A 26,978-nucleotide genomic window follows, 5' to 3' on the forward strand; every position below is an offset into this window, starting at 1 on the left:
GGAAAAGGGGAAGTACAACGAGATCTAGGTGTTCTTGTATATCAGTCACTGAAAGTAAGCATGCAAGTACAGCAGGCAGTGAAGAAAGCTAATGGCATGCTGGCCTTCATAACAAGGGGAATTGAGTATAAGAGCAAAGAGGTCCTTCTGCAGTTGTACAGGGCCCTGGTGAGACCACACCTGGAGTACTGTGTGTAGTTTTGGTCTCCAAATTTGAGGAAGGACATTCTTGCTATTGAGGGAGTGCAGCGTAGGTTCACAAGGTTAATTCCCGGGATGGCAGGACTGTCATATGTTGAAAGATTGGAGTGACAGGGCTTGTATACTCTGGAATTTAGAAGGCTGAGAGGGGATCTTATTGAAACATATAAGATTATTAAGGGATTAGGGATGCTGGAGGCAGGAAGCATGTTCCCGCTGATGGGTGAGTCCAGAACCAGAGGCCACAGTTTAAGAATAAGGGGTAGGCCATTTAGAATGGAGTTGAGGAAAAACTTTTTCACCCAGAGAGTGGTGGATATATGGAATGCTCTGCCCCCAGAAGGCTGTGGAGGCCAAGTCTCTGGATGCTTTCAAGAAAGAGATGTATAGAGCTCTTAAAGATAGTGGAATCAAAGGTTATGGGGATAAGGCAGGAACTGGATACTGATTGTGGATGATCAGCCATGACCACAGTGAATGGCGGTGCTGGCTCGAAGGGCCAAATGGCCTACTCCTGCACCTATTGTCTATTGTCTATTACATCAAACTGCACACAAAGCAATTGTGTCATCTGGACATCCCTGGCCTTCACTCTGTAACAGGCAATCCCTTTCTTCTTTCATCCTTCCCTCGTTCTAAAACTTAAAATATGCTTGCGTGTGTGTGTTTTTACACACATTTCTAGTTCTTGATGAAAGACCATTGATCTGAAACATTATTTTGGTTTCACCTTCCACAGTCTCTGACTGCCCTGCTGGGATGTCTCCAGATTTTCCTGTTTGTATTTCAGTTCTAGCATCTGCAGTTTTATGATCTTAAATCATTCTTACTTGTTAAGAAAGGGCCAAAAATTTAAGTCAAAGGACATTCCTCATATTTTCAAACTACCATGACCATCAATCAGCATAGAAGTGTAGAACACCATGCCCAGAACAGCACTTAGCATGTTTCAATACAGTTCCGTATAGGGCTGCTGGCATGTTTCACAGTAGAAAAATATTCATAGTTCCAATAACCAAAGCTCTGTAATAGTGAATTGTTGTTGATAACAAAACAGTACTAGGCAGAGGAATTTTACCAGTTTTTCTCTGAGAAGATTCGTATGTCACCAAAGATTCTAGTGAACTTCTGCAGCTGTAGGGTGGAGAGAATTCGAACTGGTTGCATCAGAGCCTGGTATGGATGCTCCAATGCACAGGAGCAAAAGAGGCTGAGCAAGGTTGTAGACTTAGCCAGCTCCATCACCAGCACAACCTTCCTCACCACTGAGGACATCTTCAAAAGATGGTGGCTCAAGAAGTTGGCATCCATCATTAAGGACCCTCACCACCTCAGACATGCCCTTTTCCAATTTTTTCCATCAGAGAGGAGATACAGGAGCATAAAGACCTACATTCAATGATTTAGGAACAGCTTCTTCCCGTCTGCCATCAGATTTCTGAATAGTCCATGAACCCAAGGATGCTACCGTGTTATACCTCTATCACTGTATCTATTTACTTACTTGTCTGTTTATTTATATATTTATTATTTGTTTATTTATCTATGTGTTTATTTATTTATTGTAACTTCTAGTTTTTTTGTTGTCTTGCCCTGTACTGATGTCACAAAACAACAAATCTCATGACCGATGTCAGTGACAAGCAGCAGAATGCAGGAGGAACTCGGGGGGGCCAGGCAGCATCTATAGAAAAGAGTAAGCAGTTGATGTTTCAGGCCGAGACCCTTCATCACCTGAACCATACTCTTTTCCATAGATGCTGTGTGGCTTGCTGAGTTCCTCCAGTACTTTATGCGCGTTGCTTGGATTTCCAGAAGTAGCAGATTTTCTCGTCTCAGTGACAATAAACCTGGTTCTGATTCTGATTCTATCCAGTGTTGGTGAATTCCAGCACATGCATTCTTTCATCACTCCTTTACTAGTGATATCCGGGGTTCTGATTTAGCAAAGCCGCTGGAGTATCTTCAACGTGCATTTTGCACAGGTTCAGCCCGACAGCTCATAACACTCTTCTCAAGTGTGGTAAGGATCGAATATACACACCAGCTTTTGTAGAGATGTCTGCATCCCAGAGATGAATCATGGAGTAGAATTTGCATTCAGCAACTGTACTCCCTGCTGACACTGAAAAGACAAGCAAGATTACCTGATCCCCCAGTGAGACCTTGTGCAGGAGAATTGGTCTAACCCTTTGTGGGGAGGTTTTGCATTTCACAGCAGCTCAGGAAGTAACACGTCTCCAAAGTAGGCCTTGCTCAAAAGTGGAAAAAAAAATTGACAGCACACACCCCTGCAGAAATTAGCTGGAACTATCAAACCAGTTGCCTTGAAACTGGATTTCACCTGATTCTGTGGCATTAGTGCTTCATTTAATCCTATTGGCCAATTGTGCAAAACTTTAAATTGGAGAAGTTTGTCTTTAAAAAACACCATTAGTCTGGATTTGTCTTACTGTCTCACTGCATCTTGATCTGCACAATTTCCGCAGGCATTGCTGCAGCCATGCTTTTGCTGCTGGGGTTCATGGAAAATGAGTCAGAGATTTAAAGTAATCTCTCCCTGGCAGCCACTACCGTACAGAAGGCTGCGAAGCAGAGAAGGGAAACTTGGGTGATGGAAACATTTCTATATTGTGTCATGGCTCTGAACCCATCTACCCCTTCATCTCACCAGTGCAAAAGACTAGTTAGACAGGTACAGAAAGAAAGCAAAATAAAATGATGTTCCATGAGGGATATTATAACTTTGTTGTTAGCAGTTTAGTGAGTGTATTTCGACTTGTTGAACTGAGAGAGTAAGATGCAGGACATAGACTCTACATTTGTTTACATCCCAATGAAGATATATCATGCATGTTAGTGACATCAAGGAAATATCACTCACACCAAGGTGAATCATGTCTAGATGTTCACTGTCCGGGGCCTGCGCTGCAACTTGCTGCAATCACTTTAAAGGAAGTGGATTTCAGTTTGTGTTGGCATAAAAAACAGGCACATCAGTCGATGAATGTTGCAGTAATATTCAAAAACATTCAAAACAGGAAAGCTATCTTAAATCAGGAGGTTCATAAAGCTGAAAAACTTTTCAGCTACTGTATTTCAAACTTTCAGGGATGTTAGAACCTTTAAATTAACAAATAGTTATTGATCCTTTCAGCCTTTACAGTTAAGTTGAAAGCAAGCACAGCCTTCACCAAGGTCTCTCCACACCACCCTGGTACTATACCTTTCTCTCTGTTCTACCTTCTCCCTGTCCCCCGTACACTCTATAGCACCTCATCCCTGTGTCACCCTCTCTATCAATTAGTTTCAAAAGGTTTCAAAGGTACATTTAACGTCAGAGAAATGTATACAATATACAGCCTGAAATTATTCTTCTTCGCAACCATCTACAAAAACAGAAGAGTGCCCCAAAGAATGAATGACAGTTAAGTATTAGAACCCCGAAGCCCGCCCCAGCTCCCCCCATGCACAAGCAATGATCCTCCCCCACCAGCAAAAAGTGCATCAGCACCCTCCACAGAGCACTCGAGTGCGCAGCAAAGCATCAGTAAAGACACAGACTTGCAGTACCCCAAAGACTACCCATTCACCCCGCAATATGACATACCACAGGCTCTCTCTCTCCCTAATAAGGGAAAAAGGGGTGTCCCCATTTCACAGTGAGAGGGGAGACATAAACAATTTGCTGATTTATGATGTTAAAAGTCTGTTGCGTCGCTCTTTCAGAGAGTTCAGAGAGTCGGCCCCAAAAAGGATCAGGTCTCTGGACACGTAGCCCACAGCAGCTAACACACTGCCTCCGATGTTCCATGTTTTCCCACGACACTTCAGTCAGGGGCACCAGCCGAGAATCAGCCTGTCACCAGAGCCACAAATATCCGGCACCCTGAAGACACACCCGCCTTCCAGGCTGCGTCCTTGGGATATCAAAAAGTGGCCTGTCGTGAGGCCCTCTGAGCGGGTCCCAGGCCGTCAAAGAACCGAAGTCAGAACGTAATTCCAGTCGGGGTCTTCAAAAGAGCCTTGTAAAGGAAAAAAGAGAGACATCAAAGATAAAAGTAGAGCTATTTCTGAAGATGCAAGCAAAGCAGTCACCATTTAGAAACACGGAAACATGAAAAAACCTACAGCACAATACAGGCCCTTCGGCCCACAAAGTTGTGCCAAAAATATAACCATATAACAATTACAGCACAGAATCAGGCCATCTCGGCCCTTCTAATCCGTGCCGAACGCTTACTCTCACCTCGTCCCACCGACCTACACTCAGCCCATAACCCTCCATTCCTTTCCTGTCCATATAGTTATCCAATTTAACTTTAAATGACAATATCGAACTTGCCTCAACCACTTCTGCTGGAAGCTCATTCCACACAGCCACCACTCTCTGAGTAAAGAAGTTCCCCCTCATGTTACCCCTAAACTTTTGCCCATTAACTCTCAACTCATGAACTCTTGTTTGAATCTGCCCCACTCTCAATGGAAAAAGCCTATCCACGTCAACTCTATCTATCCCCCTCATAATTTTAAATACCTCTATCAAGTCCCCCCTCAACCTTCTACGCTCCAAAGAATGAAGGCGCAACTTGTTCAACCTTTCTCTGTAACTTAGGTAATGAAACCCAGGCAACAGTCTAGTAAATCTTCTCAGTACTCTCTCTATTTTGTTGACATCTTTCCTATAATTCGGTAACCAGAACTGTACACAATACTCCAAATTTGGCCTCACCAATGCTTTGTACAATTTCAACATTACATCCCAACTCCTATATTAAATGCTCTGATTTATGAAGGCCAGCATACCAAAAGCTTTCTTCACCACCCTATCCACAGGAGATTCTACCTTCAAGGAACTATGCACCATTATTCCTAGATCCCTCTGTTCTACTGCATTCTTCAATGCCCTCCCATTTACCATGTATCTCCTATTTTGATTAGTCCTACCAAAATGTAGCACCTCACATTTATCAGCATGAAACTCCATCTGCCATCTTTCAGCCCACTCTTCTAACTGGCCTAAATCTCTCTGCAAGCTTTGAAAACCTACTTCATTATCCACAACTCCACCTATCTTAGTATCATCTGCATATTTACTAATCCAATTTACCACCCCATCATCCAGATCATTAATGTATATTGCAAACAATATTGGACCCAGTACAGATCCCTGAGGCACACCACTAGTCACCGGCCTCCAATCTGACAAACAGTTATCCACCACTACTCTTTGGCATCTCCCATCCAGCTGAATCTATTTTACTACTTCAATATTAATACCTAAAGATTTAACCTTCCTAACTAACCTTCCATGCAGAACCTTGTCAAAGGCCTTACTGAAGTCCATATGGACAACATCCACTGCTTTACCCTCGTCAACTTTCCTAGTAACCTCTTCAAAAAATTTAATAAGATTTGTCAAACATGACCTTCCACACACAAATCCATGTTGACTGTTTCTAATCAGACCCTGCCTATCCAGATAATTATACATATCATCTCTAAGAATACTTTCCATTTATTTACCCACCACTGACGTCAAACTCACAGGCCATAATTGCTAGGTTTACTCAGAGAACACTTTTTAAACAATGGAACAACATGAGCAATACGCTAATCCTCCGGCACCATCCCCGTTTCTAATGACATTTGAAATATTTCTGTCAAAGCCCCTGCTATTTCCACACTAACTTCCCTCAAGGTCCTTGGGAATATCCTGTCAGGACCCGGAGACTTATCCACTTTTATATTCCTTAAAAGTGCCAGTACTTCCTCTTCTTTAATCATCATAGTTTCCACAACTTCCCTATCTGTTTCCCTTACCTTACACAATTCAATATCCTTCTCTTTAGTGAATACCGAAGAAAAGAAATTGTTTAAAATCTCCCTCATCTCTTTTGGCTCCACACATAGCTGTCCACTCTGATTCTCTAAGGGACCAATTTTATCCCTCACTATCCTTTTGCTATTAATATAACTGTAGAAACCCTTTGGATTTATTTTCACCTTACTTGCCAAAGCAACCTCATATCTTCTTTTAGCTTTTCTAATTTCTTTCTTAAGATTCTTTTTACATTCTTTATATTCTTCGAGCACTTCATTTACTCCATGCTGCCTATATTTATTGTAGATATCTCTCTTTTTCCGAACCAAGTTTCCTATATCCCTTGAAAATCATGACTTTTAACCTTTCATTTCAACCTAACAGGAACATACTGACTCTGTACCCTCAAAATTTCACCTTAAATGACCTTCATTTCTCTATTACATCCTTCCCATAAAACAAATTGTCCCAATCCATTCCTTCTAAATCCTTTCGCATCTCCTTAAAGTTAGCCTTTCTCCAATCAAAAATCTCAACCCTGGGTCCAGACCTCTCCTTCTCCATAATTATATTGAAACTAATAGCATCGTGATCACTGGACCCGAAGTGCTCCCCAACACAAACTTCCGTCACCTGACCTATCTCATTCCCTAACAGGAGATTCAACACTGCCCCTTCTCTAGTTGGTACCTCTATGTATTGCTGCAAAAACTTATCCTGCACACATTTTACAAACTCCAAACCATCCAGCCTGTTTACAGTATGGGCTTCCCAGTCTATGTGTGGAAGATTAAAATCTCTCACAATCACAACCTTGTGCTTACTACAGGAGATCTGCTATCTCCTTACAGATCTGCTTCTCCAAATCTTGCTTCCTATTTGGTGGTCTATAATACACCCCTATAAGTGTTACTACACCTTTCCCATTCTTCAATTCCACCCAAATAGCCGCCCTGGACGAGCCCTCTAATCTATCCTGCCAGAGCACCGCTGTAATATTTTCTGTGACAAGCAATGCAACATCTCCCCCTCTTGTCCCTCTGATTCTATCACACCTGAAGCAATGAAATCCAGGAATCTTTAGTTGCCAATCACACCCCTCCTGCAACCATGTTTCACTAATAGCTACAACATCATACTTCCAGGTATCAATCCATGCTCTAAGCTCATCCACCTTACATGTCCCTACCTTAGAAATTATTAGGGTTACCCATAGCACTCTATTTTTCTAAGCTCCATGTACTTATCCAAAAAGCCTCTTAAAAAGCCCTACCGTATCCACCTCCACCACCATTGCCGGCAGCCCATTCCATGCACTCACCACTCTCTGCATAAAAAAACTTACATAGAAACATAGAAAATAGGTGCAGGAGTAGGCCATTCGGCCCTTTGAGCCTGCACAGCCATTTATTATGATCATGGCTGATCATCCAACTCAGAACCCCGCCCTGAGCCTTCCCTCCATACCCCCTGATCCCCGTAGCCACAAGGGCCATATCTAACTCCCTCTTAAATATAGCCAATGAACTGGCCTCAACTGTTTCCTGTGGCAGAGAATTCCACAGATTCACCACTCTCTGTGTGAAGAAGTTTTTCCTAATCTCGGTCCTAAAAGGCTTCCCCTTTATCCTCAAACTGTGACCCCTCGTTCTGGACTTCCCCAACATCGGGAACAATCTTCCTGCATCTAGCCTGTCCAATCCCTTTTAGGATTTTATACGTTTCAATCAGATCCCCCCTCAATCTTCTAAATTCCAACGAGTACAAGCCCAGTTCATCCAGTCTTTCTTCATATGAAAGACCTGCCATCCCAGGAATCAATCTGGTGAACCTTCTTTGTACTCCCTCTATGGCAAGGATGTCTTTCCTCAGATTAGGGGACCAAAACTGCACACAATACTCCAGGTGTGGTCTCACCAAGGCCTTGTACAACTGCAGTAGTACCTCCCTGCTCCTGTACTCGAATCCTCTCGCTATAAATGCCAGCATACCATTCGCCTTTTTCACCGCCTGCTGTACCTGCATGTCCACTTTCAATGACTGGTGTATAATGACACCCAGGTCTCGTTGCACCTCCCCTTTTCCTAATCGGCCACCATTCAGATAATAATCTGTTTTCCTATTTTTGTCACCAAAGTGGATAACTTCACATTTATCCACATTAAATTGCATCTGCCATGAATTTGCCCACTCACCCAACCTATCCAAATCACTCTGCATCCTCTTAGCATCCTCCTCACAGCTAACACTGCCACCCAGCTTCGTGTCATCCGCAGACTTGGAGATACTGCATTTAATTCCCTCATCCAAGTCATTAATATATATTGTAAACAACTGGGGTCCCAGCACTGAGCCTTGCGGTACCCCACTAGTCACCGCCTGCCATTCTGAAAAGGTCCCGTTTATTCCCACTCTTTGCTTCCTGTCTGCTAACCAATTCTCCATCCACATCAATACCTTACTCCCAATACCCTCCGTGTGCTTTAAGTTTGCACACTAATCTCCTGTGTGGGACCTTGTCAAAAGCCTTTTGAAAATCCAAATATACCACATCCACTGGTTCTCCCCTATCCACTCTACTAGTTACATCCTCAAAAAATTCTATGAGATTCGTCAGACATGATTTTCCTTTCACAAATCCCTGCTGACTTTGTCCGATGATTTCACCGCTTTCCAAATGTGCTGCTATCACATCTTTGATAACTGACTCCAGCAGTTTCCCCACCACCGACGTTAGGCTAACCGGTCTATAATTCCCTGGTTTCTCTCTCCCTCCTTTTTTAAAAAGTGGGGTTACATTAGCCACCCTCCAATCCTCAGGAACTAGTCCAGAATCTAAGGAGTTTTGAAAAATTATCACTAATGCATCCACTATTTCTTGGGCTACTTCCCTAAGCACTCTAGGATGCAGACCATCTGGCCCTGGGGATTTATCTGCCTTCAATCTCTTCAATTTACCTAACACCACTTCTCTACTAACATGTATTTCACTCAGTTCCTCCATCTCACTGGACCCTCTGTCCCCAACTATTTCTGGAAGATTATTTATGTCCTCCTTAGTGAAGACAGAACCAAAGTAATTATTCAATTGGTCTGCCATGTCCTTGCTCCCCATAATCAATTCACCTGTTTCTGTCTGTAGGGGACCTACATTTGTCTTTACCGGTCTTTTCCTTTTTACATATCTATAAAAGCTTTTACAGTCAGTTTTTATGTTCCCTGCCAGTTTTCTCTCATAATCTTTTTTTCCCTTCCTAATTAAGCCCTTTGTCCTCCTCTGCTGAACTCTGAATTTCTCCCAGTTCTCAGGCAAGCCACTTTCTCTGGCTAATTTGTATGCTTCTTCTTTGGAATTGATACTATCCCTAATTTCCCTTGTCAGCCACGGGTGCACTACCTTCCTTGATTTATTCTTTTGCCAAACTGGGATGAACAATTGTTGTAGTTCATCCATGCAACCTTTAAATGCTTGCCATTGCATATCCACCGTCAATCCTTTAAGTGTCATTCGCCAGTCTATCTTAGCTAATTCACTTCTCATACCTTCAAAGTTACCCCTCTTTAAGTTCAGAACCTTTGTTTCTGAATTAACTATGTCACTCTCCATCTTAATGAAGAATTCCACCATATTATGGTCACCCTTACCCAAGGGGCCTCTCACGACAAGATTGCTAATTAACCCTTCCTCATTGCTCAAAACCCAGTCCAGAATAGCCTGCTCTCTAGTTGGTTCCTCGACATGTTGGTTCAAAAAACCATCCCGCATACATTCCAAGAAATCCTCTTCCTCAGCACCTTTACCAATTTGGTTCACCCAATCTACATGTAGATTGAAGTCACCCATTATAACTGCTGTTCCTTTATTGCACACATTTCTAATTTCCTGTTTAATACCATCTCCGACCTCACTACTACTGTTAGGTGGCCTGTACACAACTCCCACCAGCGTCTTCTGCCCCTTAGTGTTACGCAGCTCGACCCATATCAATTCCACATCTTCCCGGCTTATGTCCTTCCTTTCTATTGCGTTAATCTCTTCTTTAACCAGCAACGCCACCCCACCTCCCCTTCCTTCATGTCTATCCCTCCTGAATATTGAATATCCCTGAACGTTGAGCTCCCATCCTTGGTCACCCTGGAGCCATGTCTCTGTGATCCCAACTATATCATAATCATTAATAACAATCTGCACTTTCAATTCATCCACCTTATTACGAATGCTCCTTACCCCTGACATCTCCTCTGTACCTGCTCCCAAGCACCTTAAACCTGTGCCCTCTTGTGGCAGCCATTTTAGCCCTGGGAAAAAGCCTCTGACTATCCACACGATCAATGCCTCTCATCATCTTATACACCTCCATCAGGTTTAGCGCCATCATAACTTCCCTCTGCCCCACCTTCACCCTCTTCCACTCTCTCCCTCTGTCCCTGTGACATCCTTTCTTGTACCATTCTCACCCTGTACCACCCTCTCCCTGTACCACTGTTACCCTGTCCCAGCTTGACCCTCTACTATCCTCTCCCTGTACCACTGTTACCCTCTCTCCTCCTCTCCCTACACCACCCTCTCCCTGTACCACCTTCACCTTCTTCCACTCTCTCCCCATACCATCCTGTCCATGTAATGTCCTTTCCCTGTCCGCATTAACTTCTCTCCACACCATGCTTTCCCTGCACCACCTTCTTCCTGCACTCCAATTTCCTAGCACTGCCCTCTCCCAGCACCATCTTCTCTTTGCTCTGCCCTTTTCCTGCACCATCCTCTCCATGCCCATTGTAAAATATGAAAGAATAGTGGCAGATATTTGAAAATTGACATTACAAGCAACCAATTTTTACTCATTACAATAAACAGAAATACTTTCCGAAAGAAGCTGTGGAAGACTGAAATGCACAATTGAAAGACATAAACTGATACAGAGGTTCGTAACTGTGGGAGATACAAGGCAGACAAAACGTACTGTATAATGAGCAACTATAATAGAATTGCAAAAGTGGAAATACATTTGCAAAGAATATTTAGGTGGAATGCTGAACAATTGAAAACTGGTAAGGGTGGTATTGTAAATGCAACAGGGAAATGGTATCCATGTTGATTAATTACTTTGCAGCAATATTTACAGTAGATGAAGGTACCATGTTACTCATTTGAAAGAAACTAATATTGAATCAATTTAGGAAGTCAATGAGAACACTGTATATGACCTCTTAAAGTCATAGGGTCAGAGAGCATGAAAAACAAACTTCCGCCATCACATTCTACTTCCTACCAACAAGTCATTTCTGTATCCAGTTAGCTAGCTCTCTCTGGATCCCCTATGATCTAGCTTTCCAGAGCAGCCCACCATGTGGAAATCTATCAAGGGCCTTACTGAAATCCAAATAGATCATTTCTACCACCTTGTCCTAATCAGCCTTCTCGACTAATTCTTCAAAAAACGTAATCAAGTTCATGAGTTGCCCATATAAGGTGAAAATGCCTATTTTGATATTAACCTTCAAAGCTAGAATACAAGTGAATAGAAGTTATGCCCCAACGATACATTATTCCTGAAGTATGTGGAACAGTTTTGTTTCTAAAGCTTCTGAGGGAGTTTAGCATAGTTTTACCAAGATACCTAGGGTTCCAAAAGGCAAGTTACCAAGTTGAATACTAACTAGGTTCTCAGGAATTTAAAAAAAAATCAAAGGAGAATTGACTGAAGTTTTCAAGATATAAGAAAGTAGGATATCATTGGCAATGGCTAAAATTAGAGCCAGACCTTTTACGTCTGAAGATAGGTGAAACATCTACAAAGGATGGTGGGAGTTTAGAATTGCCATATGCATCTGATGTTAAGTCAGTTGTTAATTTTAAGCATGAGCTAGGTCATCTGAGGTAAAGAATTGTATTTCAAATTCAGTACATTAATGTATAGTGTAACAAACTGGAAAAACTAAATGAGATACCCCTGATGTGGGTTTAAATAACAGTCATTGTAAACTAATGCATATTGAATCAAAAATTCAAACAATGAAACAATGTTCATTAAAAGGAATGAAAATAATTACTCTGCACTGAATGGATCCATCTAAGATAAAATTTTAGCAACAATTGCCAAGCTAGACCTTTAGGGCATGAAACTGAAAATCAAAAAAAAAATCTAACTATATGCAGATTACTCCGAAGATACTTTTACATATGTTATAATTTTGGGTGCATTTTTAAAAATTAAGCTGGGCTTGGTGAAGTAGAATAGTTTAAGTTCTAAGTTCTGAAATAAGCACAGAAGTTGAACTTAACCAAGGGCAAATGATCTGTCATTACCTAATCAGAGGATTAGAGTTAACATGAATCTAAGCATTGTGGCATCTTGGCAGTCTTTTGGGATTCATTTTAGCTATACAGGTAATCCCCTCAATTTTCTCAAAAGGCTTTAAGCACTTTCTTAAATCTCAGCATCTGTTCGGTTGGTAATCTCTTATCATAATAGAGCAGGTAATAGAGAGCCTGCTTTGGGAATTCAATGTTGAACATGCAAATGTACCCAGAACTGGCTTGCCCACAGAAGGCAAAGAGTGGTTGTAGATGGGTCATATTCTGCATGGAGGTTGGTCACCAGTGGGGTGCCTCAGGGATCTGCTCTGGGACCCTTACTCTTCATGATTTTATAAATGACCTGGATGAGGAAGTGGGGGGATGGGTTACTAAGTTTGCTGATGACACAAAGGTTGGGAGTGTTGTGGATAGTGTGGAGGGCTGTCAGAGGTTACAGCAGGATGCAAAACTGGGCTGAGAAGTGGCAAATGGAGTTCAACCCAGGTAAGTGTGAAGTGGTTATTTTGGTAGGTCAAACGTGATGGAAGAATATAGTATTAACGGTAAGACTCTTGGCAGTGTGGAGGATCAGAGGGATCTTGGGGTCCAAGTCCATAGGACGTTCAAAGCAGCTGCGCAGGTTGACTCCGTGGTTAAGAAGGCATACGGTGTATTGTCTTTCATCAATCATGGAATTGAATTTAGGAGCCGAGAGGTAATGTTGCAGCTATATAAGACCCTGGTCAGACCCCACTTGGAGTATTGTGCTCAGTTCTGGTTGCCTCACTACAGGAGGGATGTGGAAGCCATACAAAGGGTACAGAGGAGATTTACAAGGATCTTGCCTGGATTGGGGAGCTTGCCTTGTGAGAATAGGTTGCGTGAACTCAGCCTTTTCTCCTTGGAGCGACGGAGGATGAGAGGTGACCTGATAGAGGTGTATAAGATGATGAGAAGCATTGATCGTGTGGATAGTCAGAGGCTTTTTCCCAGGGCTGAAATGGTTGCCACAAGAGGACACAGGTTTAAGGTGATTGGGAGTAGGTACAGAGGAGATGTCAGGGGTAGGTTTTTTATGCAGAGACTGGCGAGTGCGTGGAATGGGCTGCCAGCAACGGTGGTGGAGGCGGATACAATAGGGTCTTTTAAGAGACTTTTGGATAGGTACATGGAGCTTAGAAAAATAGGAATTAGAAAACTATGGGTAACCCTAGTAATTTCTAAGGTAGAGACATGTTCAGCACAACAGTGTGGGCCGAAGGGCCTGTATTGTGCTGTAGGTTTTCTCTGTTTCTATGTTTCTAAATACCAAAGCCTACTCAATGGAGTTGACTCAATGTAATGAGAACTTCAAAACAAGATGACGTTGGCTTCAGCAACACACACAAAATACTGGAGGAACTCAGCAGGTCAGGAAGCATCTATGGAAAAAAGTACAGCTGACGTTTCAGGCCGCAGTCCTTCAGCATGACTGGAGAAAAAAAAAGCTGAGGAGTAGATTTGAAAGGTTGGGGAAGGGGAGAGAGAAACGCCAGGCGATAGGTGAAACTTGGAGGGGGAGAGATGAAGCAGGGACCTTGGAAATTGATTGATGAAAGAGGCAGAAGGTGATGGAAGAAAGAAGAAAGGGGGGAGGAGAACAAGAATGATTGAAATGTGTCAGGACAGTGACTTGGTCATCTTCAGGTAGGACTGGTCCATTTCCGACACCTCCCTCCCCTTTCTAGATCCTTCTGTATCTCTGGAGGCAGCTTATCTACAGATGTCTACTATAAGCCTACTGACTCTCACAGCTATCTGGACTATTCCTCTTCTCACCCTGTCTCTTGCAAAAATGCCATCCCCTTCTCGCAATTCCTCCATCTCCACTGCATCTGATCTCAGGATGAGGCTTTTCATTCCAGAACGAGGGAGATGTCTTTTTTTAAAGAAAGGGGCTTCCCTTCCTCCACCATCAACTCTGCTCTTAAACGCATCTCCCCCATTTCACACACATCTGCTCTCACTACATCCTCCCGCCACCCCACTAGGAATAGGGTTCCCCTGGTCCTCACCTACCACCCCACCAGCCTCCGGGTCCAACTCCAACATATTATTCTCTGTAATTTCCACCACCTCCAACGGGATCCCACAACTAAGCACATCTTTCCCTCCCCCCCCCCCCTGCTTTCCGCAAGGATCGCTCCCTACACGACTCCCTGGTCCATTTGTCCCCCCCATCCCTCCCCACTGATCTCCCTCCTGGCACTTATCCTTGTAAGCGGAACAAGTGCTACACATGCCCTTACACTTCCTCCCTCACCACCGTTCAGGGCTCCAGACAGTCCTTCCAGGTGAGGTGACATTTCACCTGTGAGTCGGCTGGGGTGATATACTGCGTCCGGTGCTCCCGATGTGGCCTTCTATATATTGGCGAGACCCGACGCAGACTGGGAGATCGTTTTGCTGAACACCTACACTCTGTCCGCCAGAAAAAGCAGGATCTCCCAGTGGCCACACATTTTAATTCCACATTCCATTCCCATTCTGATATGTCTATCCACGGCCTCCTCTACTGTAAAGATGAAGCCACACTCAGGTTGGAGGAACAACACCTTATATTCCGTCTGGGTAGCCTCCAACCTGATGGCATGGACATTGGCTTCTCTAACTTCCGCTAATGCCCCACCTCCCCTTCGTACCCCATCCGTTATTTATTTATATACACTCATTCATTCATATTCTCTCTCCCCCTCTCTCCCCCTCTCCCCCCCTCTCCCCCCCTCTCCCCCCCTCTCCCCCCCTCTCCCCCCCTCTCCCCCCCTCTCCCCCCCTCTCCCCCCCTCTCCCCCCCTCTCCCCCCCTCTCCCCCCCTCTCCCCCCCTCTCCCCCCCTCTCCCCCCCCTCCTCCCCCTCTCTCCTTTTTCTCCCCCTGTCCCTCTCTCCCTCTCTCCTTTTTCTCCCCCTGTCCCTCTGAATATACCCCTTGCCCATCCTCTGGGCTTTTTCCCCCCCCTTCCCCTTTTCCTTCTCCCTGGGCCTCCTGTCCCATGATCCTCTCATATCCCTTTTGCCTATCACCTGTCCAGCTCTTGGCTCCATCCCTCCCCCTCCTGTCTTCTCCTATCATTTTGGATCTCCCCCTCCCCCTCCCCCTCCCACTTTTAAATCTCTTACTAGCTCTTTCTTCAGTTAGTCCTGACGAAGGGTCTGGGCCCGAAACGTCAACTGTACCTCTTCCTAGAGATGCTGCCTGGCCTGCTGCATTCACCGGCAACTTTGATGTGTGTTGCTTGAATTTCCAGCATCTGCAGAATTCCTCTTCTTTGGTAGACCTGTTTGTTTGTTTGTTTATTGGTTGCTGATTGAGATACAGTGTGGAGTAGGCCTTCCAGCCCTTTGAGTCACGCCACCCAGCAATTTCCTAATCATGGATTTAATTCTAGCCTAATCATGTGAAACACCCTGGTTTCCTTGGCTGCCTAAGTCTAGACAACCTCAAGCCCCGCCAAACTTGTGAGATTGTGGCGCAGTCGACCCCACCTCAAACCCCGGTTTGCATGGATGCTGCCATTTGCTACCCTGTTACAAATTAATGCCACAGAACAACAGACAGTGGACTGCATACGATTAAAAGGAATTATATTTATCGTTCTTAACTAAAGAGTGAGTAAGGAATAACATAAAGAAAAGGGCCCATTCTAATTAAACAGTCAAATGCACACAAGTTGGAGCTCATCTTGAGCATCTCTGTCACTCACGCGCTGGACCCTCGGTCAACGTGAAAGCTCCCACCACCTTCCGAATGTAACTGGCAATCCGTCTCGAACAAACAGGTCTCCCACTGGATCGTACGCTATGACCGGCTCTCCCCAGCGTCTTCTCTCTTCATCTCCTCTCGAACAAAAGCCCCAAGCCCAACCTTAGTGTCCCTCACCAGAGAAACCTCCCCTTCAATTCGACCATCCTAACTGGATATCACACATTTCTCCTCATCTCTTATCTTCAACAGTAACCCAAGCAAGCATGAAAACAGAACAGACTGCTCTTACAGAACTGCTAAATGAAATACATACAGCATAACAGTAAAAATATGAACCAGGACATTACACATGAAACAATTTACAGTGACCAATGAACCTACCAACCAGTACACCTTTGGGTTGTGGGAAGAACTTGGAGCACCCGGAGGAAACCCATGCAGTCATGGGGAGAATGTACAAGCTCCTTACAGGCAGCGTCTGAACTGAACACTGGTCCCCTGTACTGTAAAGCGTTGTGCTGACCACTATGCTAGGATGCCACTATGAAGCAGACATTAGGATGAATTTTTGTGGGCAGCTGAATTTGAACAACAGCAGCTCCATCTCCCAGCAGAGCTTGGTGGGGGGAAGCATTCACCTGCAGGCTATTAAGGATTCCTCAGTAAAGAAAAATATTCCCGAAGCAGCCTGCTAACTTTACAGTCCCTCTTCACACTCTATATCTTAACACCAACGTTCACTGAAGGAGTACTGATGTCAAGCCTAACATGCTCCTCTACACAGTCACCTGCGTTGACCATAACATAGTGACCCATTTGGTCAATAGACAATAGGTGCAGGAGTAGGCCATTTGCCCTTCGAGCCAGCACCGCCATTCACTGTGATCATGGCTGATCATCCACAATCAGTATCCAGTTCCTGCCTTATCCCCACAACCTTTGATTCCGCTATCTTTAAGAGCTCTATCCATCTCTTTCTTGAAAGCATCCAGAGACTTGGCCTCCACAGCCTTTTGGGGCAGAGCATTCCATATATCCACCACTCTCTGGGTGAAAAAGTTTTTCTTCAACTCCGTTCTAAATGGCCTACCCCTTATTCTTAAACTGTGGCCTCTGGTTCTGAACTCACCTATCAGCGGGAACATGCTTCCTGCCTCCAGCGTGTCCAATCCCTTAATAATCTTATATGTTTCAATAAGATCCCCTCTCAGCCTTCTAAATTCCAGAGTATATAAGCCCAGTCGTACATAGGAACATATGAATGAGGAGCAGATTGGCTTCTCAGTTCTACGAACATGCTCTGCCATTCAATAGGATAGTAGTTGATCTGACTGTAACCACAAATTTGCATTCTGGTAACCTTTCACCCACTTCCTTGGAAACAATCTATTCATCCATATGGATTGGCTAAAAATAGTTAAAGACTCTACTTGAGGAAGAGTTTCAAACACTTGTGATCCTCAAATATTTGTCTTTAATATGAAATTCCTTGTTTTTAAATAGTGACTATTAGTTATGAGTTGTTCTGCAGGAGGAAACATTTTCTCCCATGTACAACCTGTCAAAATCCCTTGTGATCTTGCGTAAATGTTTTCAATCAAATGTTTTTTAAACTCCAGCAAATACAGCTTAGCCTGCCCATACATTCATCATAAGCCAACCTGCCCACTTCAACATCTCGTAAATCTTCTCTGAACTGCTTCCAATGCATTATAACCTTTCTTCACATGAGGAGATTAATGCTATATATTGTCCTCCTGACCAGTCACACCAATGTCCTGCATAACTAAACAGTTCTTACTACCTTCTTTAGCTGGATTCTAATATTCTGCCAATCACGAACTAAGACACTTTGTTACTTTGCACTTCAGATCTTTATAATGGCCTTACAATAAATGTCAATGGTGGATATCTCACCCACATATATCTGTGAAGATGTGATTTTTTTTTCTTTCAATATTGCAGGGATGAGTGGGGATTGCCACACTGACAGGACACTGATGGACCACCGGTGATCTCAGCAGTTCTCCAGGCTCTCCTGACACACATGACTCCTCTTCTGACTTTGCTCTCACAGGTGAGAATGCCAGGTTACTAATTCTTGGGATTCTCTCCTCTGCATGGAAATCAAAGTGCTTAGCTGCCGTCTGATTAGGGATAAAGCTCCTCTCAATGAGCTGCCTAAGGAAATGGTAAGGGCAGGTACAATTACAGTGTTTAAAAGGCATTTGGAGAAGTATTGATACAGGAAGCATCCAGTGATTAGGGTTTAACGCAGAAAATGGGATTAGTGTTGATCACAATCACCCTAAACAAGATGGATGACTTGAAAGGTCCTGTTTCTGTGGTGTATGTTTCTATGATTCTAAGCATCTTATCAAACCTGGCTAGACTTAGGCTGCTCCTGTGGTCACACATGATTGTGCATGAAAATCTCAATAGCTTTCTTCCAAAGGTAATTTCATGATTTTTTTTGCAGGGAATTTGATGGGTGTTAGCACAATGTGTACAGACATCCAAAACTTCAACGATGATAGTCAGATATGCAATTTTATTAGAAACAAGTTGGATAGATCCAGCAGATTGTGTTGGCATTGTAGTGGTATGTTCAGACAGATCAATAGCTTTAGAGAAACTCTAGCAGTTGTGAATGAAATTATGGTAAAGAGAGGCACAGGAGTAGAGATACTACCTCCCGGCTCCAGAGACCCAAGTTCATTTGGGACCTTGGGTACAGCTTGTGTAGAGTTTGCAACCACATGCATTTTGTTCAGGTTATCCGTATTCCTGCCACATCCCAAATGCTTTAAATTTTATAATTGCCTACTATTAAATTGCCCCTAGTCTGTAGATGTGTGGTGGAAATTGAAGGGAATATGGGAAAACAGGTTGGAGTAAGATTTGTGTAAACATGGGTGCTTGATGGTTATCATGAACTCGATGGGCTGAAAGACCTGCTTCAGTGCTCTATATCTTTAGGAACCTATGAGGAAGTAAACTTCACGGAGAATTTGCCTCCTTTGCTTAAAGATCACACATATTTTTCAGAGGATATTTTAGACCATAGGAAAATAAGTCATAGGGGCAGAATTGGGCCACCCGGCCCATTGTGTCCACTCCGCCATTTCACCCTGGCTGATTTATTATCCCTCTCAACCCCATTCTCTTGCCTTCTCCCTGTAAACTTTGACAACCTGACTAATCAAGGACATACGCTTAAAATATATATGCAATAACTTGACCTCCACAGCAGTCTGTGGCTATCAGTTCAATAGATTCTTTATCATTTCTATTCTAAATGGACGTCCTTGTATTTTGAGTCTGTGACCTCTGGTCCTGGTCTCCATCCCTATGGGAAACACACTCTCCATATCTGCTCTATCTAGGCCTTTCAATATTCAATAGGTTTCAATGAGATTCCCTCTCATTCTTCTAAATTTCAGCAAGTATAGGCCCAGAGCCATCGAAGGCTCCTCATATGTTAACCCTTTCATTCTTGGGATCATTCTCATCAACTTCCTCTGGACCCTCTCCAACGCCAGCACGTCTTTCCTTAGATAAGAGATCCAAAACTGCTCACAATACTCCAAATGTGGTCTGACCAAAGCTTTATAAAACTTCAGCACTGCATCCTTGCTTTTATATTCTAGTCCTCTCAAAATGAATGTTGATATTGTATTTGCTTTCCTCACCACCCACTCGACCTACAAGTTAACCTTTCAGGATTCCTGAACAAGATCTCCAAGTCCTTTTGTACCTCTGATTTTTGAATTGTTTCCCTGTTTAGAAAATAGTCTATGTCTTTATTCCTTCTACCAAAGTGAAGGACTATACGCCTCCCTGCACAATATTCCATCTGCCACTTCTTTGCCCATTCTCCGAATCTGCCTAAGTCCTTCCGCAGACTTCCTGCTTACTCAACACTGCCTGCCCTCCACCTATCTTTTTATCATCCGCAAAAGTTAAGTGGGAGAGTAGGAATCTTCACAGGGTGGTGGTATGCATGGATTGTGGAAAATAAGTAATTGTTGCAGAGTAATGATCTTAAACCCATTGATGATATGTAATTATACAATGAATTGGTAAGTGTATTGATTCAAGAATCATATTTGTCATGCATTTAGTTTATTGTTCTGATAATTTATATAATTATAACAATATATGCAATAAACTGCTTATTAAACACAGAGCAATTAAATATATTCAGAAACTACACAAACAATTGAAACTAATATTTTAGTTGACTGTGATATATTAAAAAAGACACTACCATAAAGAGCTTTTATTTTAAAGCTGTTTTCTTTTATACAGGCCAAAATAATAGGTCAGTTATCTGTTTTACATTTAAGGGCATATTGCAATTTGCAAATTTTAACATTTTGCACAAAAGGTAAAAAAATATTTACAAATAACATCTGAAAATACATTATTCATTGCACAAAGAGAAGGGCATGTTTGGAATGAAGTTACACTGGATGGCCCCAAAATATTACATTGGAATTTTTTTACACTTCAAAAATAGGAAATAATTTTAAGAAATATTACATAAAATTATTTCCTTTGTTATTATAGAATTCTGGTTATGCTTGTACCCAGATATTAGAAAAAATGTAATGCTAGGAATGTAATGGGAAAGTTGGCCTCTTGCTAATTAAGTTAGAAAGTGAGACTGAAAAGCTCACATGCAGCCTCTTCGTTTTCCACCAGTTGTCAATATCCTGAGGCAGGCTGAAGGGATGTGAGATTTCTTCAAGTCAGATCTTGTACCCTAACAAGTCCACAACCCTGTCCACCTGACCACGAAATAGGTAGTATACTAGCATGCTTCAAGGACCAATGTAGCAACCAAGAGAGGGGTCAAATTCCCCCTTCATTTGTTCCCAGACATACTTGGAATTTAAAACAAAAAGTTCATGAAAAGTCAAAAAATGGCTGAGGTAATTCGGATACAAGTACGTAATGCATGTAATTATTGCTTGTCCTTAAAGGAATTACAACCTTATCCCAATAAACTGCACCGTGGTTCAAATCCAGACTAAGACAATAGTAAGTTTAACCAATATTTTATTCCTATTTTTTGATCGGATTAAAAAATTATGTTCTCTGAGAATTACATTTTTATTCCAGTTTGTTTGAAAGCATTTTAATTATTTCAGCATAATTTACTTTAAAAACTGAAAAACTTCCACAATTGCACGTTCTTACACATGGGCATGACTGATAGTTGGCTTGAAACTCTAATTATAATACTTGAAAATCATATTTGATGTGAGTTCAACTCAGTCATTGGGCTTTGATTATTTTTACTGGTCTCTTCTGAGTCACATCTCCTTTCAGCCTTAGTTAATGAGATCAGCTAGAAATTTGGATGCAAGTATGCAAGCCATCTCCTCGGAAAAATTCCAATCCAATGTATTAGATTGTATTTTAAATTCTCTGTGCTTGTCAGCCTATAATGTTCAGCTTTCTACTCCTTGATGTTGTTATATTCATCATGCTTAGGTTTTTAATGCAAAAGGTCATAATAGTTTGTCATTTCACTAGCTGTAACTTACATTATTAGATTTTTTTTCATATTTTAAATTGGAATACTGTCATCATGGAAAACAATTGTTTGAGTACATCGTAATTATGGAACATTCCAGCTTAGTATTGGCTAATCATTTGGCACAGCTGAACCCTGAGTGCAAAAGGTAGCTGCTTCTAATTAGATCACAGTTTGGATCTGTATGACTTCCCAGTTCTCATGTGCTTTTAACATGTGTTCTCTGAGGCAAAGCAATATCAACAGAGTTAGAGTACAGTCAAAATAAAGTGACATGCCAGTACAATCCCAATGTTTTTTTCAGGACCACAATGTATATTCCTCTGTTGTCGACTTTCTTTTTGCTTTGTTTGTCAAAAGTGAGCTTTACAATATGGAACTGATCTTGTTATACAAAAGTACAATTTCACTGTGATAGAAATGCTTTCAGTGTGCAACTTGTAGCTTATTGATATATTACTTATATTACTTTATATTCATGTTGACAGCATCAACATGAGATGTCAAAGATTAATTTGAGTAATATAAAATAAGTTAATACTTTCATAGAAATTGTACTGTTTTAACAATTTACAGTCAGTTCATGTTTAAAAAAAAAAAAATAAGCTGGTCAACAACAGCAGAAATGTGTGCAATTACAAAATACTTACTGCTGCAAAATCCTACATATATTAATACACATAATATTAGATTAAAAAAAGATTTATTCTAATCTGGCCTCAAGAGCCAGGAGTCAGCATTTGATTGCAGCACTTTCTTTAATACACTTACATGGAATACTTTTGCTTCTGAAATGTCTTAAGTCACGTAAACTTTTTTTTTAAAATGGTTTACCCGGTGTAATTTTCAAAGTCTTTATTTCGGAAATATGTGAAGACTTTTGAATGATACAGCTGGTTGTTCCTTGTATTTTGCCTTTTGCCTGTGCCAGATTTGTTAAGGCCATGGCAGCGTTAATTTCCTTCCAGTAGGTTTCATCTTTGGAGGCTTCCCTTTGCTTTGGATAACTTAAGAAAAATAGAAATAAAAGTTTAGTATGCAGATTAGCAGCTTTAAGTTGTACAAGCAGAATTTTCTAAAGTTCACTAACCTGGTTAATTGATTCAGTCCCTGTTCCAACATCTCTGAGAACAAAAGAGAAGAATGTTATTCTCTTCCTCTTACAGTACTTCCCTCACAAACAATCAAATAGAAGGCACTTTTATCCTTGTTAATTTCCAAATAACCATTGTGCTAGCAAAGGGTAACATTGCATTTTAAGACTGTTATTCCCATTCTTCTCTTCTTTAGGATCATTTTCACTGCTTGTCCATGCCACATGAAGAATATTCAAAGTTCAAAATAAATGTATTTATTCTGTAAATAAATTTATTTATTCTGTAAAGTCTGTATATATCTCCATTAACTACCTTGAGACTTATTTTCCTGCAAGCATTCATAGTAGAACAGAGAAATACAACAGAATCAATGAAAAGCCACACACAAAGAAGCAATATGCAAAAGAAGAGAAATTGTGTAAAACGCAAACAAACAAACAAACAAATAAATAAGTGTTCAGAGTTGAGGTGAGTAAAGTCATCCACTCTGGTTCAGGAGGCTGAAGGTTGAAGGGTAATAACTGTTCCTGAATCTGGTGTTGCGGGACCTTAGGCTCCTGTACCTCCTTCCTAATAGCAGCAGCGAGAAGAGAGCATGGCCATGATGATGGGGGTCCTTGATAATGGACCCTGCTTTTTTTTGGCGGCACTCCTTGTAGATATGCTTTGTGAAGGTATTCTTACACTAAACAAAGTGTGCTAAAAGCAAATGATTTTGAGAGTTACGGAGATTTGAACTAGATTTTACAGGACTGATCTCACTTCTTTTCAAAGCATATTTTCATTGGGATGTCACTGGTCACAAAGTTATAAAAACTTAAATAGCTCATGCACGCTTATCAACATGACTCCATAATAATACATAAGGCAGTGTGATATTCCTGCATTAAATATAAACGTAACGTAAATGCAATGTGAATCTTATAACAATTGATCTCTGAAGTTTTGCTATATGATGACATACTGCCCAACAAATCTGACTCATTTTTGCCTGTATAGGAAAATAGAGCTCTGCATTTCAGCTTCTTGATGCCAGTTAAGCAAAAATATTACCAAGCCAAAGACCCAATTAGCTTTCTGCTTACGTTAATCATAGAATGCAATAGGAGGCCAATTGGCATATCATGCATTTGCTGGCTCTTCAAAAGAGCTCTCCAATGAGTCCCGATCATTGTTAAAACTCTGCAAGTTTGAAGTTCACATTCAAGTTCCTGCTACTTTGTCTTCCATCATCCTTTCAAGTAGTACATTCCAATGCACTAATATCATTAGCATGATGGCGCTTGAAAAGTTCCTAAGCAATTAGTTTGAGTTGAAGTGATTTTCTTGAAGTCCACTTTATGCTGTAACTTTTTAAATTGCAACGATAAAAAGCAAAGTTTCAGATTCCTGCTTGCACAGGCAAAATAGTTTTAGATTGCTTACTAAATTAGTTATGGGTGATTCACAGGAATTACACCACATACTTTTCAAAAAATATTGCCAAACCCAATCCACATCAATTGAAGCAGTCCATACATTATGTAGTAGATGAAATAAGATTTACACTTCCATTTTCTATCACTGAAAGATGATCTATGTGGACCCAGTGAACCTTGATGAAAAATGTACACTGGAAGATTTTATATTTGTACACTGCCTTGAGCATAATTCCTGCTATTCCAATGAAATACGTTGTCTGATCTTGTGTAATGTATCATGTAATAACACTTGTCAACACTTTGAGGGTCATTTCAGTATGAAATATGGTAACCTCAGTAAAAAAAGCTTTCTATCCCATGTTTATTGAATCCCATAATTACACTTATTGTAACAGAGGCTTCAATTAGCCTTTAGCTTATAGAGGGAAACTTAATCTTAAATGTTACTGATGTCAGAGAACCGGAGGAAACCCAGGAACATCTGGAACAGAATTAGCTTCTTCAATCATTCAACCACAAAAGATTAAAAGTTGAAATTGATTGCACATACATTAGTAAATATGAGCCTGTGTAGGTTAAATACTGTGTGACAATTTAGACCAAGCACAGTGGATTCCAGTTAAGTGGGCCATCGATTAATTGGGGCAGCTGTTTATTTCAGATAAATCTTAAAGAACAAAACTAATAGAGCAAATTACAAAAATTTGCTTCATTTTTTGGGACAGTATGCCACTTAATTGGGACAGGAGATATGCACGTGTGGCCTTTAGATATCACACCATGCTTAGAGGAAACAGTTTTTAAATAGCATCAGTTGTGTATGTTTGTGTTCAAAAAGCAATGATTTTTGTCACTGATAGTTGCCGAGTAATAATCAGGAAGCCAGTTCAGAACTGTTTTGCTCACTGCGGTTTCAAGCATTGGGACTTTGAGATGCCAGAAATGACTGGGAATGAAATGAAATGCTTTCACTACTTCAACAAGTTATGAACTACGAAGAATTTGAAGGTATCAACAATCATCTTGAATGTTACAATGAAAATGAAAATTTGGGGATGCAATAATCAGAAACATTGTAAGAAGGCAGCTCACTAGAACTCTGTGTTGATTTTGTTGGCTTACTGTCGATGAAAAGAACATGGCAGCATACACTGGATGAATTCCTCCATCAATAACTAATACACAGTTTTATAGTTACTGTAATACAATTGGTAGAGTTCCAATTTGTTCTGTATTTCATTTAAGCATGGAATAGGCCCTTCCGGCCATTCGAGCCTTGCCACCTAGCAAACCCCGTCAACCCGCAATTTAACCCTAACCTGTTCAAGGGACAATTTAGACTGCCCAGTTAACCTACTAACCGGTATGTCTTTGGACTGCGAGGGCAAATCAGAGCACCGGGAGAAAACCCATGTATTTCACAAGGCGGACTCACAGAGACTCCTTACAGAGGACGGTGCGATGAACTCTGAAATCTGATACCCCGAGCTTAATAGCATCGCACTAACCGTTATGCTACTATGGCACCCCCAACTTAAAAGGCTGCAAATCAGCACTGGAACAACCAGTTATCAGGCTTCAGGTATCCTGACCTTTTAAATAGAGACTGATAGATTTGAATAAGTCATTAGTGTCATAATGGTACCCCTTTAGTTGAAACTTTATGGACATCTCAATGCAATATCTTGTTTTATTAATGCTCAAAGAATGTTGAGAGTTCAAAATTCAAGATCAAAATTGCTTAATGCAATTTCCAGTACACAAATGTAAAAGAGAATGAAATAAATGTAACTCCAGATCTGAAGCAGCACAAAAAAAAACATAAGATAAAGAACACAATAATAAAAAAACACAATAAATATAAATACATAAGACAACTTACATACATGGATTGACTGTATGTCCATAAATTGATACTGGGCACAGGAGTGTCTGTACATAAGGTGACTGGCAGGAAATGATAAAGAAGTGGTGGTGGAGGGTGAAGGGGTGGGTTATTTCAGGTTGTATACTGTATACATTCTTTGAAATTAAAGGAACTATTGATCAAATTATCCCCTTAACTTTATCATTTCCAGGGAATAAACCCTATATTGTATGATCTCTCCTGATAATTTAGACTCTGCAATGCAGATATGATTTCAGTAAATTGAATCTGCTCTTTCTAATGCTATTAGACCTACAGCTTTGCGACATTTCATGTGTAGAATTGTATGTCTTTTGTATTGTACTATCTTTTCATCATAGTAAAATTGGTTTTGTTTGAAAATAATTAACATAATTGTGAAATTTTATGCCAATATATTAATTATCTTAGGTCATAATGCAAGTTTTTCCCATGATGAAAATATTATGCTGCTATTGAACTGGCTTAAGTTCTAAGTGCTAGCATACACTGATCTAAAATTCCTTCCTATTACTCAATATGAGTAATACTGTCAGTAAATCATTATCATGAATCACTGAGATTTTGCTGTTTAATGAATTTGGTATCAATTAAATCGAAAGAAATAATGATAGATAGGAACTGATTCTCTCTATTCTTTTCATTTTAATATCAACCACTCTTGATGTGCTGTATCTGATATAGGAAATCTCCTTCCACGTTGCCAGAAGAATGTGTTTTAATTCTGTTTTCAAGATGAGCTATCAGCCATGCATTGAATGTCACTGACAACTTAATTCTTACTGGAGTCCAACTAAGGATAATTGTCTGCTCTGAGATTAGATCCTGTGGAGTTGGTTTAATGGCTACCTTTCCATTTAGGGTTGTTAGCAGTCCTGAGAGAGGGAAGAGTGGTCTGAACTGAATTCAAACCAAGTTCCAGATGGGGAAAACAACGTTCCAAG

At 41.2% G+C, this 26,978-nt stretch overlaps 1 protein-coding gene across 4 annotated transcripts in view; it reads right to left on the bottom strand.

Annotated features, from left to right (window-relative positions):
• Nucleotides 1-22,141: 22,141 nt before the first annotated feature.
• Nucleotides 22,142-26,978, bottom strand: part of mkxa (mohawk homeobox a) — a 41,112-nt gene continuing 36,275 nt past the window's right edge. For 3 of the 4 annotated variants that reach the window (XM_072252056.1, XM_072252055.1, XM_072252054.1), the window contains exons 6-7: nt 22,701-22,734; nt 22,142-22,617 (exon numbers count right to left, since the gene is read on the bottom strand). In XM_072252056.1, coding sequence (XP_072108157.1) covers nt 22,431-22,617; nt 22,701-22,734 — 221 coding nt within the window. In that variant the 3' untranslated portion in view covers nt 22,142-22,430. The remainder of the gene's footprint in view (nt 22,618-22,700; nt 22,735-26,978) is intronic. The other variant, XR_011885291.1, reaches the window with a different exon arrangement.

The sequence above is a fragment of the Mobula birostris genome, chromosome 3 (assembly GCF_030028105.1).
Source record: "Mobula birostris isolate sMobBir1 chromosome 3, sMobBir1.hap1, whole genome shotgun sequence".
Lineage (NCBI taxonomy): Eukaryota > Metazoa > Chordata > Chondrichthyes > Myliobatiformes > Myliobatidae > Mobula > Mobula birostris.